The sequence below is a fragment of the Eretmochelys imbricata genome, chromosome 10 (assembly GCF_965152235.1).
Source record: "Eretmochelys imbricata isolate rEreImb1 chromosome 10, rEreImb1.hap1, whole genome shotgun sequence".
NCBI lineage: Eukaryota > Metazoa > Chordata > Testudines > Cheloniidae > Eretmochelys > Eretmochelys imbricata.
In genome coordinates this window covers 84,091,429-84,104,648 of record NC_135581.1, presented here as the reverse complement: position 1 = coordinate 84,104,648, position 13,220 = coordinate 84,091,429, and the positions used below count along the sequence as shown (strand labels likewise).

The window sequence follows — 13,220 nt, the reverse complement described above, 5'->3', positions numbered from 1 at the left end:
CCGCAGCCACGTTCTCTCTGCCTCCATTTGCACGACACGCTCCCACACAGGGCACAGTGCTGGCTGCATGCCTGGGCCCCAGCAGGCACGTGGGCAGGCTTGGCGCACGGCTCCGCTGGGCACAGGACAGGAATCGGTGCCGTTCCCTGGCAGGGGCCTGACTGGCGCTTGTCTTGCCTCGTCCGTGCTGCACGAACACAGAGAATGGCATGGCCCCTGCCCCAGAGAGCGCCTGATCCTGCCAGCTCTTGCGCCCGGCTCATGCGAACAGCGCCAGGGAACCCTGCTGAGGCCGGCCGGGACAACCGTACGATACCGTTCTTTCCAGAGCTGGTGAACAGAGTCCTTGTCGCTGGGGGAGGCTGGCGTGATGCCGCCAGTGACTGCCAGAGCTCTAGACAGGCCGTGGCAGGGAGTGTCCCTGTCACAGCGCATGAAGCTGCTGTGGGGGTTCAACCGAACCTTCCCAAACACCCAGCTCTGGGCACTTCTCTCTTCCCCCAAAGGTGCCCTGTAGAAGGGCAGGGGGTGGGGATGGAGCCGGGAGTCCCCAGCCTAGCCTCTGCGGGAGCCGATCCACCGAGAACAGCAGCCAATAGCCCCTTCCTGCCCCCTGCACAGGTGGTGGTTGAAGACAACATTCAGCTCCCCACCACCATCAAAGGCATCATGGATCGCTGGACACTGCAGATGGGCTTCCCCATGGTGACCGTGGACACGAAAGTTGGCTCCATTAGCCAGAGACACTTCTTACTGGACACCGAATCCGTTGTGGAGCGGCCCTCGGCGTTCAAGTGAGTGATCGAGTGGCCTTTTTTGCCCCCTGAGGTCCCACACTGGAGAGGCTGGCTGTCCTAAGCACGGTGGGGCGTGAGCCCCTCCCCTGCCACCACAGAGCCCCATGGCTGTGCCTCTCGGAGGGGGCCCTCTGCGGGATCGTGGCCAGGGCTGCACTGCGGCACCCCCAGGTAGAGCTGAGAGAACTGAGACCTTGCGGTGCTGGGTCCCCTGGAGCCCCATGGGCCTTCTGCCTCCGAGAGGCTGAGGCCCGAGGCCAGCCCCGTTCCTCCGTGCTCCTTGCAGGGCCCTCCCCGTGGGGCGTTACCCCTTTGAGGGGTGAGGGTGAGGGTGTGATTTGGGTGAGGCAGCAGTGATCGCCGGGGGGGTGATCCCTTGCACTGGGGAGCTGGGACTCTGCCGGGGGCAGAACCAGGCAGAGTAAGGAAGAGCAGGAGAAGATCCCAGTGTCTGTCTGTCTGTCTGTCTGCAGCTACACCTGGATAGTCCCTGTCACTTGGATGAAGCAGCAGGATGGGACAGAACAGATGTACTGGCTCACCGAGACCTCAGGTACTTGCTGGTCCCTGGCCGTGTCCCAGGGAACCGGTGTTGCTGCAGGACCAGGATATGGTGCTAGCAGTTGCCAGGTTTGCTATGCCAGTGCCATGGTCAGTGCCCTGGGGAGATTTCAGTGCGGTTACTGGGGGTGTCACTACCCCCTCTTCAGCCCAGACAGGTCTGCAGGGGAAGAGTCTTTATCAGGGAGCAGCCCCCAGAGGGGCTCAGTGGGGGAGTTCTAGGGGGAGACCCCCGGAGGGGCTCAGTGGGGGGTTCTAGGGGGCAGTCTCTGGAGGGGCTCCGGGGGGAGCGTTCTAGGGGTGGACCCCGGAGGGTTCTAGGCTCAGGCACTCTCTGCTGTAGACTTGAAGGGATGGGCCCCACTAACGTGCTTCCTTTTCCTTTCTCAGCCACCAGCTCATCGTTTGTGGTGGCTGGTGCCTCCAACTGGCTCCTGCTCAACATCAACGTGACGGGGTATTTCCGGGTGAACTATGACCAGGAGAACTGGAACAAGCTGCTGAGCCAGCTGGTCACCAATTACGAGGTACCCGAAAGCCCAGCCTCTGCCCCCGCACCAGCACTCTCAGCCCAGGGGACCAGGCCCCTGCCGTGGGGCGGTCGAGCCCCAAGCTGGGCCAGGGACCCCACAGCCAGCCCAAGCTGAGTCGCCCATTCCAAGGCTCTTCTCCCCGACCCGGTCTGCTCCTGCCCCTGGTAATCATGTTTGCTCTTTTCCAGGTCATCCCGGTGATAAACCGAGCCCAGCTCATTGACGATGCCTTTAACCTGGCCAGGTGAGTCGCCCAAGCGCTGGGCCGCCACGGGGTGACAACCAGCCTCTGGCCTCCTCCCCCAGCCCCACGGCAGCGTCCTCTGCCCACGGCGCCGGAGCGCGGCTGGCAGGCCAGGGAGGAGTCTGTCCCCGCACCCCCCTTCAGGCAGCGAGAGGGAGGCCCCCACACCCTCCGGTTCCCCCTCTCTGGGCTGGGCAGGCCGGGAATCTCCCCCCCTCCCCCCCCGCCCCACCGTTGTCTGGTCCCTGCCGCAGCGGGGGACGAGGGGCCGGCAGAGGCTGGGCGCTGACGTCCCGGCAGGCCCACGGGCAGGGGACTGGGCTGCTGAACATCTGACGCGTAGCACCTACCCCACGTACACAGCCAGCCTGCGCCAGGCTCTGTCCTGCCTGGCACCCTGGGTCTCTCACTGCCGTGCCCTGGTGCAAGGGGGTGAGGGGAGCGTCCGGATGGGGGCTTGTGTGGGGAGCTGGGCTGCACGTCCTCCTCGCCAGGCCAGGCTGGCCCCTGTGCATGGGGCAGCAAACGTCCAGGGGGCAGGCGGGGGAGGGGGAGTAACTGAGCAGGCCCTGCAGGGGATCTTCGGGATGGACTGGCCACTCTGCTGGCAGGCAAGCAGGGGGTCAGTCTGTGGGGTATGAGCAACAGGGGATGGGGAGGGGTCCATTGCTGGGGGGCATGGGAGGAGGCAGCCAGGTGGAGATGGGGGGGTCCATTGCCGAAGGGGATGGGAGGGGGTGGGGTCCATTGCCAGGCAGGGGGTGGGGAGAGGTTTAATTGCCGGGGGGTGGGATGGGAGGCGGTGGCCGGGCGGGAATGGGTGGGGGTCCATTGCTCTGGAGGAAGGGGAGGGGTTCTATTGCTGGGGGGGATGGGAGGGGACAGCCAGGCGGGGACGGGGGAGTCCACTGCTGGGGGGCGGGGATGGGAGGGGGCGGGGTCCATTGCCAGGCAGGGGGTGGGGAGAGGTTTAATTGCCGGGGGGTGGGATGGGAGGCGGTGGCCGGGCGGGAATGGGTGGGGGTCCATTGCTCTGGAGGAAGGGGAGGGGTTCTATTGCTGGGGGGGATGGGAGGGGACAGCCAGGCGGGGACGGGGGAGTCCACTGCTGGGGGGCGGGGATGGGAGGGGGCGGGGTCCATTGCCGGGCAGGGAGGGCGCAGAGGGCACGGAAATGCCAGCACATCTGGTGCTGTGACAGGAGGACGTGAGCCTGCAATTGGCTGTTTAGGGCTAAACACATCGACATCACGCTGGCTCTGAAAACCACCACCTACCTGAAGGAGGAGCGGGAGTACCTGCCCTGGAGCGCGGCCCTCGACAACCTGGCCTACTTCCGCCTGATGTTTGACCGCAGCGAGGTCTATGGCCCCATGAAGGTGAGCCCCCACCTGCCCTGGGTGCGGTGGATTGTGGGCAGCATGGCCGGATGGTGCTCGGATGGGCGCTCTGCCATCCCCGCCTGTGCTGGGATCAGTTCAGCTGTGGGCCTGGCACAAAGGCAGGGCATAGGGTGGGCTCTGCAAATCACCCCCTGCGAGCCAGAGAGACGCCGAGGCGGGCCCCAGAGGGTGGGAGCTGCTCGGGGAAGGGCATGGGGTGAGGGAATGGAGGTGGCAGGAGCCGTGGGCGCGCTGGGTGATTGGGGCGTGGTGGGGGAAGGCTCAGAGCTACTGACCCTTCTGGCAAGCAGCGCTCACCCTGCCCGTCCTCCCGCAGAAATACATCCAGCAGCAGGTGATCCCCTTGTTCCAGTACTTTGGAAACATCACCTCCAACTGGACCCGTCTCCCGGAAGGCTTGATGGCGCAGTGAGTCCCAGCGCGGCGTGTCCTCTGGCCAGCCACAGGGCTGGCCCTGCGCCCCCAGCGCCCCCACGGCCTGGAGAACTGCTCCTCCCGTGACCACTGCTACCTCTCTGGGTCCCCCCTTCCTTGCCCCACCCCTCAGCCAAGGGGGCGCTGGGCATGGCTCCCAGAGTGCGGGCACGCTGGGGCCGGTTGGGTGGCTCTGTGTTATGGGCATATGCCACTCTTCCAGACCCCGCCTCTCCTCCCGCTCTTCCTCCCTCTGCCCCACAGGACCCGAGAGACAGGGTGTCCCCTCCCCACTGGTGGGATGGCTGAGCTGGGCAGCGGCACCCGCTGGGGAGGAAGCAGAAGCAGCTGCCACGCGGTGCCCGGTGGGAACGGCCCAGGGTTCACCCAGGCCAGCACTGTCCCCGAGAGTGCCCACTGCTCACAGCCTCCGAGCGAGGTGACCCCCACCCAGCCCGTGCTGCGCCTGGCAGATGGGGCAGCCGGAGAGACGCCTCCTGGGCCGGGCTGGTGATGGGCCGGTGGGCGCCTGCCTCTGTCACGGTCATTCTGCCTGGTCTCCCTGCCCCCAGGGCCCCTTCGCCGGGTCCAGCCGCTGACACGGCTCCTCTCCCCACTCAGGTACAGCGAGATCAACGCCATCAGCACGGCCTGTTCCTATGAGGTCCCTGAGTGCAGCCAGCTGGCCACTGCCTTCTTCAACCAGTGGAAGCAAAACCCCAGCAACAACACGTGAGCCCTTCCCTGTGGCCTCTGGGATGGGGGGCTGGGCTGGACCGGGGCGTGGTACCCCCTGGGATGGGGGGCTGGGCTGGACCGGGCCATGGAGCCCCCTGGGATGGGGGGCTGGGCTGGACCGGGCCATGGAGCCCCCTGGGATGGGGGGCTGGGCTGGACCGGGGCGTGGTACCCCCTGGGATGGGGGGCTGGGCTGGACCGGGGCGTGGTACCCCCTGGGATGGGGGGCTGGGCTGGACCGGGCCATGGAGCCCCCTGGGATGGGGGGCTGGGCTGGACTGGGCCATGGAACCCCCTGGGATGGGGGGCTGGGCTGGACCAGGCCATGGAGCCCCCTGGGATGGGGGGCTGGGCTGGACCAGGCCATGGAGCCCCCTGGGATGGGGGGCTGGGCTGGACCGGGGCGTGGTACCCCCTGGGATGGGGGGCTGGGCTGGACCGGGCCATGGAGCCCCCTGGGATGGGGGGCTGGGCTGGACCGGGCCATGGAACCCCCTGGGATGGGGGGCTGGGCTGGACCAGGCCATGGAGCCCCCTGGGATGGGGGGCTGGGCTGGACCAGGCCATGGAGCCCCCTGGGATGGGGGGCTGGGCTGGACCGGGGCGTGGTACCCCCTGGGATGGGGGGCTGGGCTGGACCGGGCCATGGAGCCCCCTGGGATGGGGGGCTGGGCTGGACCAGGCCATGGAGCCCCCTGGGATGGGGGGCTGGGGCAGGCCATTGAGGGAGCTCAGGCAGAATTTGCCTAGTTCCAGCTGGTAAATACCCAGCTCCCCGGCGCTGCCTGGGCCCTTGGTGTCCTAGTGAGATGCTAGCCCTACTCACGGGCCCGCTCTCTCCAGGTGGGGGTCGCCCCCCAGCACTCCTCCGTGGGAGCCTCTCCCCATGGCCTGCGCCAGGGCTCTGCTGAGTGGGGCCCGGTGCCCGAGTTTCCCCGGCACGGCCCCCATGACAGGCATGTTCCCCCCCCAGGATCCCCCCGAACCTGCGCTCCTCCGTCTACTGCAGTGCCATGCAGGTGGGCAGCGAGGCAGACTGGGACTTCCTCTGGCAGATGTTTAAAAACGCCACCGTGGTGGCCGAAGCCGACAAGCTGCGCTCGGCCCTGGCCTGCAGCAAGGAGCCTTGGATCTTGAGAAGGTGGGGCGGGGGGGAAGGGCACACAGCTGCCCTCGGGGAATGGGGGCCTGTGGGCGTGGGGATGGGGATGGGGAGGGTCCAGGCTGCCATGGGCACGGGGAAGGAGAAGGGCCTGGGGTTGCCTGCAGCGGTTGGCGGCCCTGCGTGTACCAGCCCTGCCTGCCCCCTCCCCAGGTATCTGCAGTACACCCTGGATCCCACCAAAATCCGGAAGCAGGACGCCACCTCCACCATCAACAGCATCGCCAGTAACGTGGTGGGGCAGAGCCTGGCCTGGGACTTCATCCGGGGCAACTGGAAGACCCTTTTCACGCAGTGAGTACCATGGAGGGGCAGCCCGGGGGAGCGGGAGGGGGGCTGGGGAATGCGGGGGAGCAAGGGGGAGTGGAGGAGCTATGGGGGATGGGGGGTAGGGGGATGGGACAAGCAAGGGGGAATGGGGGGGCAATGGGGAGTGGAGAAGCTACGGGGGACGGGGGGTAGGGGAGAAAGGGGGATGGGACAAGTAAGGGGGGATGGGGAATGTGGGTGGGCAATGGGGAGCCTGGGGGAGGGGGAAGGGCAAGGGGGGATGGGGAATGGAGGGAGGCAATGGGGAGCCTGGCTGGGGGAGGGGGAGGAGCAAGGGGGGATGGGGAATGGGGGTCAATGGGGAGCCTGGCTGGGGGAGGGGGAGGAGCAAGGGGGGATGGGGAATGGGGGTCAATGGGGAGCCTGGCTGGGGGAGGGGGAGGAGCAAGGGGAGAGGGGGAATGGGGGGGGCTCTCAGTCTCTCCCCGCACGTTCTGTGCCCTTCGTGCCATCCCGGGCTCCTGTGGCTCCTGGCGAAGGGCAGGGGGTGCTCCCTGCCCCCATGCCCTGAAGCTCTTCCCTCTGCTGAGCCCTGGCAGAGACACGGCCCAGGGGTGGCTGTTTCTGGGATGCTGCCCCTGTGGGAGGAAGGCACCTGCCCCACGCCCGCCTGCTCACCCCACCCTCCCCTCTGCAGGTACGGCGGGGGCTCCTTCTCCTTCTCGAGCCTGATCCAGGCGGTGACGCAGCGCTTTGCCTCTGACTTCGAGCTGAAGCAGGTGAGGCCCGTCCCAGGCCTGTCGGTGCGCTGGGGGGGGCCCTCGGGAAGGGAGAGCCCCGACAGGTCTGCTCTAGCCCCCCCCAGGGCCTGGCCCTGGCTCCCCGCAGCCTGTCCCCGGGGCCTGTCCCAGGTGGGCTGTGAGCCGCCCGAGTGCTGGGGCCGGCACCATTTTGTGTGGGGTCGTCGGAGCTTTGCAGCCCCTCTCCATTACTGTGGCTCAGCCGCCAGGCCGGAGCTCCTTGCCTGGCCACCCTGCAACAGAGGGGTCCTGCCTCCCTGCCGGGAGGGTGAGTCCATCAAGCCCCCGTCACTTGGGGGCAAGCCAGGGCAGATCTGGCTGTGATGACAGCCCCAGGGACGCCAGCGCCCCGCTACCTCCAGACACACATGCCCCCTGCCCATTGGCGGGGCCGCAGCCAAGGAATTGGTGCTGCAGGAAACCTCGTGTGTTACCTAAGCACCCCTAGGCCCAGCCCCATGGGCCGAATGCCTGTCCCTTGGGTTCACATCCTGGCTCCCACCCTGCGTGGCCAAGCTGCTTCCCTGCTCCTCCTGAGCCCACCCCTCTGGCCCCGCAGGCGTCTGGGGCTGCTCGGCCCCCTGCCCAGGTCTGAGGTGCCCGGGTGGGTGCCAGGGCCGCTGGAGGGCACCGCGGTGCAGAGGGGGGTGCTGTCCTGCTGCCGCCCGCGCTCACTCTCGGGCCCGCTCTCTCTCGGCAGCTGGAGCAGTTCAAGGCGGACAATGCTGGCGTGGGCTTTGGGTCGGGCACACGAGCGCTGGAGCAGGCCCTGGAGAAGACCGCAGCTAATATCAAATGGGTGGCAGAGAACAAGCAGACGGTGCTGACGTGGTTTGAGACGGCAAGCAGCTGAGTGGGTGAACTCAGTAACACCGAACCCCCCCACGTCTGCCTCCTCCCGCTGCTCGAGGGGGGGGGGGGGGAAGGGGGCTGAGCCCCGGGCTCCCGAACCCCATGCCCTGGGCATGCAGCCTCCTGAACTCTCCTGTCACTGGGCCCAGGCTCCCTCCCCAGAGAGCCCCACACCCTCACCCCCACGCCCCATTCGGCCTACACCCCCAGCGTGCTCTGCACAGCCTGGGGCTCAGCCTGGCCGGGGTCCCACAAGGATTTGCACACTGGCCCCACTGCCAGGGCCTCGCCACAGCCCTGGTTTCCGTGACTGTCCCAGGGAAGCCCAGGTGCCCGTGGGCTGGTCACGGGCAGACAGGAGGGTGAGGACAGCGGGGCTGCTGACTGGGGACCCCCCAGCCCCGCTGTGGGCCAGGACATGTGCGTGGTGTATAGTTCTTCTCAGCCCAGACATTGTAAATAAAGGCTTAATGTTAAAAGGTAGAGCTGTGGGCTTGGGCTTGGCCTGGCCACACCCACGTCTCACTCCCATGCTCAGCTTGGGCAAGTGCACGGGCTGTTTCCTTTGCCGCCGGCATGGTCAGCGGTGGGGAAGGCAGGGAGAACTGCGGGGGGGAGGATGTGAGCCGGAGGCAGGTGGACCAGGGAGCGGGGGACCTGGGAGAACAGGAAGCGAACCCGCTGAGGCTGGTAGGAGCCCGGTGCTGGGTGGTGGCGAGGCCGGGCGGTGCCACGGCCCCGCGGGGGCCGTCTGACGGCGTGTGTCAGCGATCCCCAGGGGCCAGGCCGGCCCCAGCTCTGCTCCCAGACAGGGCCGTGCAGGCTGGTGCAGAGTGACGCGGGCGAGGGGGGATCCGTGCGAGTGCCGGGGGCAGGGAGCAGGCCCCCTGAGAAGGCACAGGAGCAGCGGGCCCTGGGGGGAGGCAGGGGGAGCAGGCCCCACCACAGAAGCGAGAGGAGAGTTCCCTCCATCCAGTCCAACCCTCTCTCCGTGGTGCCCTGTGGCACAGCCAGAGCTCGGGCCAGCCTGGCTGGGAATCTCCCTCCGTGACGGGGCTCCCGCCCCGTCCCCCGGCGCTGTTTGCCGGGACGTGAGGCTCTGGCGGTGCAGCCCTGGGAGCCTGGCCCTGCAGGGACACGCTGCCCGGCCCTGGCTTTGCAGCTTGGCGATGGGGTCGGTGCCCAGGTCTGACCTGGGCGCAGCGACCATTTGGAGAACGGGCCGGGGCTGCAGGCGTCTCTGGCTGCGTCGGGGGCAGCGCGGCAGCCCTGGGCTGATGCCGGAGGTGTGATGTGGCACCTGGGTGGGCACCATTAGCACGTCCAAGCCTGGGGAAGGGGCAGGCAGTGGGGTGGGAAACCAAGGGGGCTCGGAGGCAGAGTCAGGCCTGTGTGACCCGTTCACCTCGTGCCATGCGTGGGTCTGGAGTCACTTGGATAGCAGCCCACTTTCCTTGCAGGAAGGTGGCATCGCCTTCTCTGTGTCCCCCCCTGAGCTCCGGCCCCAGGAGTCCCCTTGCCTGTGACCCCCCATGACTCACTGTGATTCGCCTGGCCCCATTGCCTCATGACTCCCATCCTTGTGACCCCCATGTTTCCCCTGAGTCCCTGCCCATCTCCCTGAGCACCCAGGTCCTCTGGCTAAGTCGGGGAGCAGGGCCCGGAGCTCCCGGCTTTGGGGGGCTCAGGCCGTGTCAGAGGTGTGCTGGGCTGCTATCGCTGTTTCTCCAGGCTGCCAAGGGGCCCCAGGGCTCGCGGGGTGAGATGGGTCCAGTTCCGCTCGCGGTGACTTCGGGCCCTGCCCAGTTGCCTCCAAGAAGCGCCATGGGCAGGGGCTGGCCACGTGGGGAGCGCGCTCACCCGCGTTCTGTGCCGCACCAAGGGCCCTGCTCCAGGCCACTGCCCGGGGCTGGAGAGACCTGTCAGCCCTACACAGCCCCGCGCTGGGCCCCACACAGCCCCAGGCCCCGCCCAGCCCCGCGCTGGGCCCCCCTCAGCCCCACACAGCACCAGGCCAGTTCCCCCATGTCAGCCCCACACAGTAAGACACTGGGTCCCCTTGGCAGCCCCCTGGGGGGCAGTGTCAGGCCCTGCTCCCAGACTGGGTCATTCTCATGCAGGCAGAAAGCCCAGCGCTGCCCACACAGCCGGGTAGGGAGCTGACAGCACCCGTGGGGGCGCTCCCCCTCCTCGCAGGGGGCTAATGAAATCTGGGCCTGCTGGAGAAATGTAACCGAGCACGAGCCAGATCAGAGCATGGGAGGAGCAGGGACCCTGGTCATGCGGTTCCGCATCCATCACCGTCCACCCACCCTGCCTTCAGAAACTGTGTCTGCGGGCTCCCAGAGACTCCCCGCCTCCCCAGCACCCGCCCACTCCCAGAGACACCCCACCCCAGCACCCGCCCACTCCCAGAGCCAGGTCTGCCTAGCACCCGCCCGCTCCCAGAGACTCCCCGCCTCCCCAGCACCCGCCCACTCCCAGAGACACCCCACCCCAGCACCCGCCCCCTCCCAGAGCCAGGTCTGCCTAGCACCCGCCCGCTCCCAGAGACTCCCCGCCTCCCCAGCACCCGCCCACTCCCAGAGACACCCCACCCCAGCACCCGCCCCCTCCCAGAGCCAGGTCTGCCTAGCACCCGCCCGCTCCCAGAGACTCCCTGCCTCCCCAGCACCCGCCCACTCCCAGAGACACCCCACCCCAGCACCCGCCCGCTCCCAGAGACTCCCCGCCTCCCCAGCACCCGCCCACTCCCAGAGACACCCCACCCCAGCACCCGCCCACTCCTAGAGCCAGGTCTGCCTAGCACCCACCTGCTCCCAGAGACTCCCCGCCTCCCCAGCACCCGCCCACTCCCAGAGACACCCCACCCCAGCACCCGCCCACTCCCAGAGCCAGGTCTGCCTAGCACCCGCCCGCTCCCAGAGACTCCCCGCCTCCCCAGCACCCGCCCGCTCCCAGAGACACCCCACCCCAGCACCCGCCCCCTCCCAGAGCCAGGTCTGCCTAGCACCCACCCGCTCCCAGAGACTCCCCGCCTCCCCAGCACCCGCCCGCTCCCAGAGACACCCCACCCCAGCACCCGCCCCCTCCCAGAGCCAGGTCTGCCTAGCACCCGCCCGCTCCCAGAGACTCCCCGCCTCCCCAGCACCCGCCCACTCCCAGAGACACCCCACCCCAGCACCCGCCCCCTCCCAGAGCCAGGTCTGCCTAGCACCCGCCCGCTCCCAGAGACTCCCCGCCTCCCCAGCACCCGCCCACTCCCAGAGACACCCCACCCCAGCACCCGCCCCCTCCCAGAGCCAGGTCTGCCTAGCACCCACCCGCTCCCAGAGACTCCCCGCCTCCCCAGCACCCGCCCACTCCCAGAGACACCCCGCCTCCCCCAGCACCCGCCCACTCCCAGAGCCAGGTCTGCCTAGCACCCGCCCGCTCCCAGAGACTCCCCACCCCAGCACCCGCCCGCTCCTAGAGCCAGGTCTGCCTAGCACCCACCCACTCCCAGAGACTCCCCGCCTCCCCCAGCACCCGCCCACTCCCAGAGACACCCCACCCCAGCACCCGCCCGCTCCTAGAGCCAGGTCTGCCTAGCACCCACCCGCTCCCAGAGACACCCCGCCTCCCCAGCACCCGCCCACTCCCAGAGACACCCCACCCCAGCACCTGCCCCCTCCCAGAGCCAGGTCTGCCTAGCACCCACCTGCTCCCAGAGACTCCCCGCCTCCCCAGCACCCGCCCACTCCCAGAGACACCCCACCTCCCCCAGCACCCGCCCGCTCCCAGAGACACCCCACCCCAGCACCCGCCCACTCCTAGAGCCAGGTCTGCCTAGCACCCACCCGCTCCCAGAGACTCCCCGCCTCCCCAGCACCCGCCCACTCCCAGAGCCAGGTCTGCCTAGCACCCGCCCGCTCCCAGAGACTCCCCGCCTCCCCAGCACCCGCCCACTCCCAGAGACACCCCACCCCAGCACCCGCCCCCTCCCAGAGACTCCCCGCCTCCCCAGCACCCGCCCACTCCCAGAGACACCCCACCCCAGCACCTGCCCACTCCCAGAGCCAGGTCTGCCTAGCACCCGCCCGCTCCCAGAGACTCCCCGCCTCCCCCAGCACCCGCCCACTCCCAGAGACACCCCACCCCAGCACCCGCCCACTCCTAGAGCCAGGTCTGCCTAGCACCCACCCGCTCCCAGAGACTCCCTGCCTCCCCAGCACCCGCCCACTCCCAGAGACACCCCACCCCAGCACCCGCCCCCTCCCAGAGCCAGGTCTGCCTAGCACCCGCCCGCTCCCAGAGACTCCCTGCCTCCCCAGCACCCGCCCACTCCCAGAGACACCCCACCCCAGCACCCGCCCCCTCCCAGAGCCAGGTCTGCCTAGCACCCGCCCGCTCCCAGAGACTCCCCGCCTCCCCAGCACCCGCCCGCTCCCAGAGACACCCCACCCCAGCACCCGCCCCCTCCCAGAGCCAGGTCTGCCTAGCACCCACCCGCTCCCAGAGACTCCCCGCCTCCCCAGCACCCGCCCGCTCCCAGAGACACCCCACCCCAGCACCCGCCCCCTCCCAGAGCCAGGTCTGCCTAGCACCCGCCCGCTCCCAGAGACTCCCCGCCTCCCCAGCACCCGCCCACTCCCAGAGACACCCCACCCCAGCACCCGCCCCCTCCCAGAGCCAGGTCTGCCTAGCACCCGCCCGCTCCCAGAGACTCCCCGCCTCCCCAGCACCCGCCCACTCCCAGAGACACCCCACCCCAGCACCCGCCCCCTCCCAGAGCCAGGTCTGCCTAGCACCCACCCGCTCCCAGAGACTCCCCGCCTCCCCAGCACCCGCCCACTCCCAGAGACACCCCGCCTCCCCCAGCACCCGCCCACTCCCAGAGCCAGGTCTGCCTAGCACCCGCCCGCTCCCAGAGACTCCCCACCCCAGCACCCGCCCGCTCCTAGAGCCAGGTCTGCCTAGCACCCACCCACTCCCAGAGACTCCCCGCCTCCCCCAGCACCCGCCCACTCCCAGAGACACCCCACCCCAGCACCCGCCCGCTCCTAGAGCCAGGTCTGCCTAGCACCCACCCGCTCCCAGAGACACCCCGCCTCCCCAGCACCCGCCCACTCCCAGAGACACCCCACCCCAGCACCCGCCCCCTCCCAGAGCCAGGTCTGCCTAGCACCCACCTGCTCCCAGAGACTCCCCGCCTCCCCAGCACCCGCCCACTCCCAGAGACACCCCACCTCCCCCAGCACCCGCCCGCTCCCAGAGACACCCCACCCCAGCACCCGCCCACTCCTAGAGCCAGGTCTGCCTAGCACCCACCCGCTCCCAGAGACTCCCCGCCTCCCCAGCACCCGCCCACTCCCAGAGCCAGGTCTGCCTAGCACCCGCCCGCTCCCAGAGACTCCCCGCCTCCCCAGCACCCGCCCACTCCCAGAGACACCCCACCCCAGCACCC

The 13,220-nt window shown here is 69.0% G+C and overlaps 1 protein-coding gene across 1 annotated transcript in view; it reads left to right on the top strand.

Annotated features, from left to right (window-relative positions):
* ANPEP (alanyl aminopeptidase, membrane) overlaps positions 1 to 8,225 on the top strand; it is a 42,519-nt gene extending 34,294 nt beyond the window's left edge. The window contains exons 11-21 of the mRNA XM_077828182.1: positions 622 to 794; positions 1,271 to 1,350; positions 1,749 to 1,885; positions 2,080 to 2,135; positions 3,367 to 3,514; positions 3,855 to 3,946; positions 4,574 to 4,684; positions 5,664 to 5,831; positions 6,006 to 6,146; positions 6,820 to 6,901; positions 7,623 to 8,225. Of these exons, the coding sequence (XP_077684308.1) occupies positions 622 to 794; positions 1,271 to 1,350; positions 1,749 to 1,885; positions 2,080 to 2,135; positions 3,367 to 3,514; positions 3,855 to 3,946; positions 4,574 to 4,684; positions 5,664 to 5,831; positions 6,006 to 6,146; positions 6,820 to 6,901; positions 7,623 to 7,775 (1,341 nt within the window). The 3' untranslated portion in view covers positions 7,776 to 8,225. The remainder of the gene's footprint in view (positions 1 to 621; positions 795 to 1,270; positions 1,351 to 1,748; positions 1,886 to 2,079; positions 2,136 to 3,366; positions 3,515 to 3,854; positions 3,947 to 4,573; positions 4,685 to 5,663; positions 5,832 to 6,005; positions 6,147 to 6,819; positions 6,902 to 7,622) is intronic.
* The last annotated feature ends 4,995 nt before the right edge of the window (positions 8,226 to 13,220 follow it).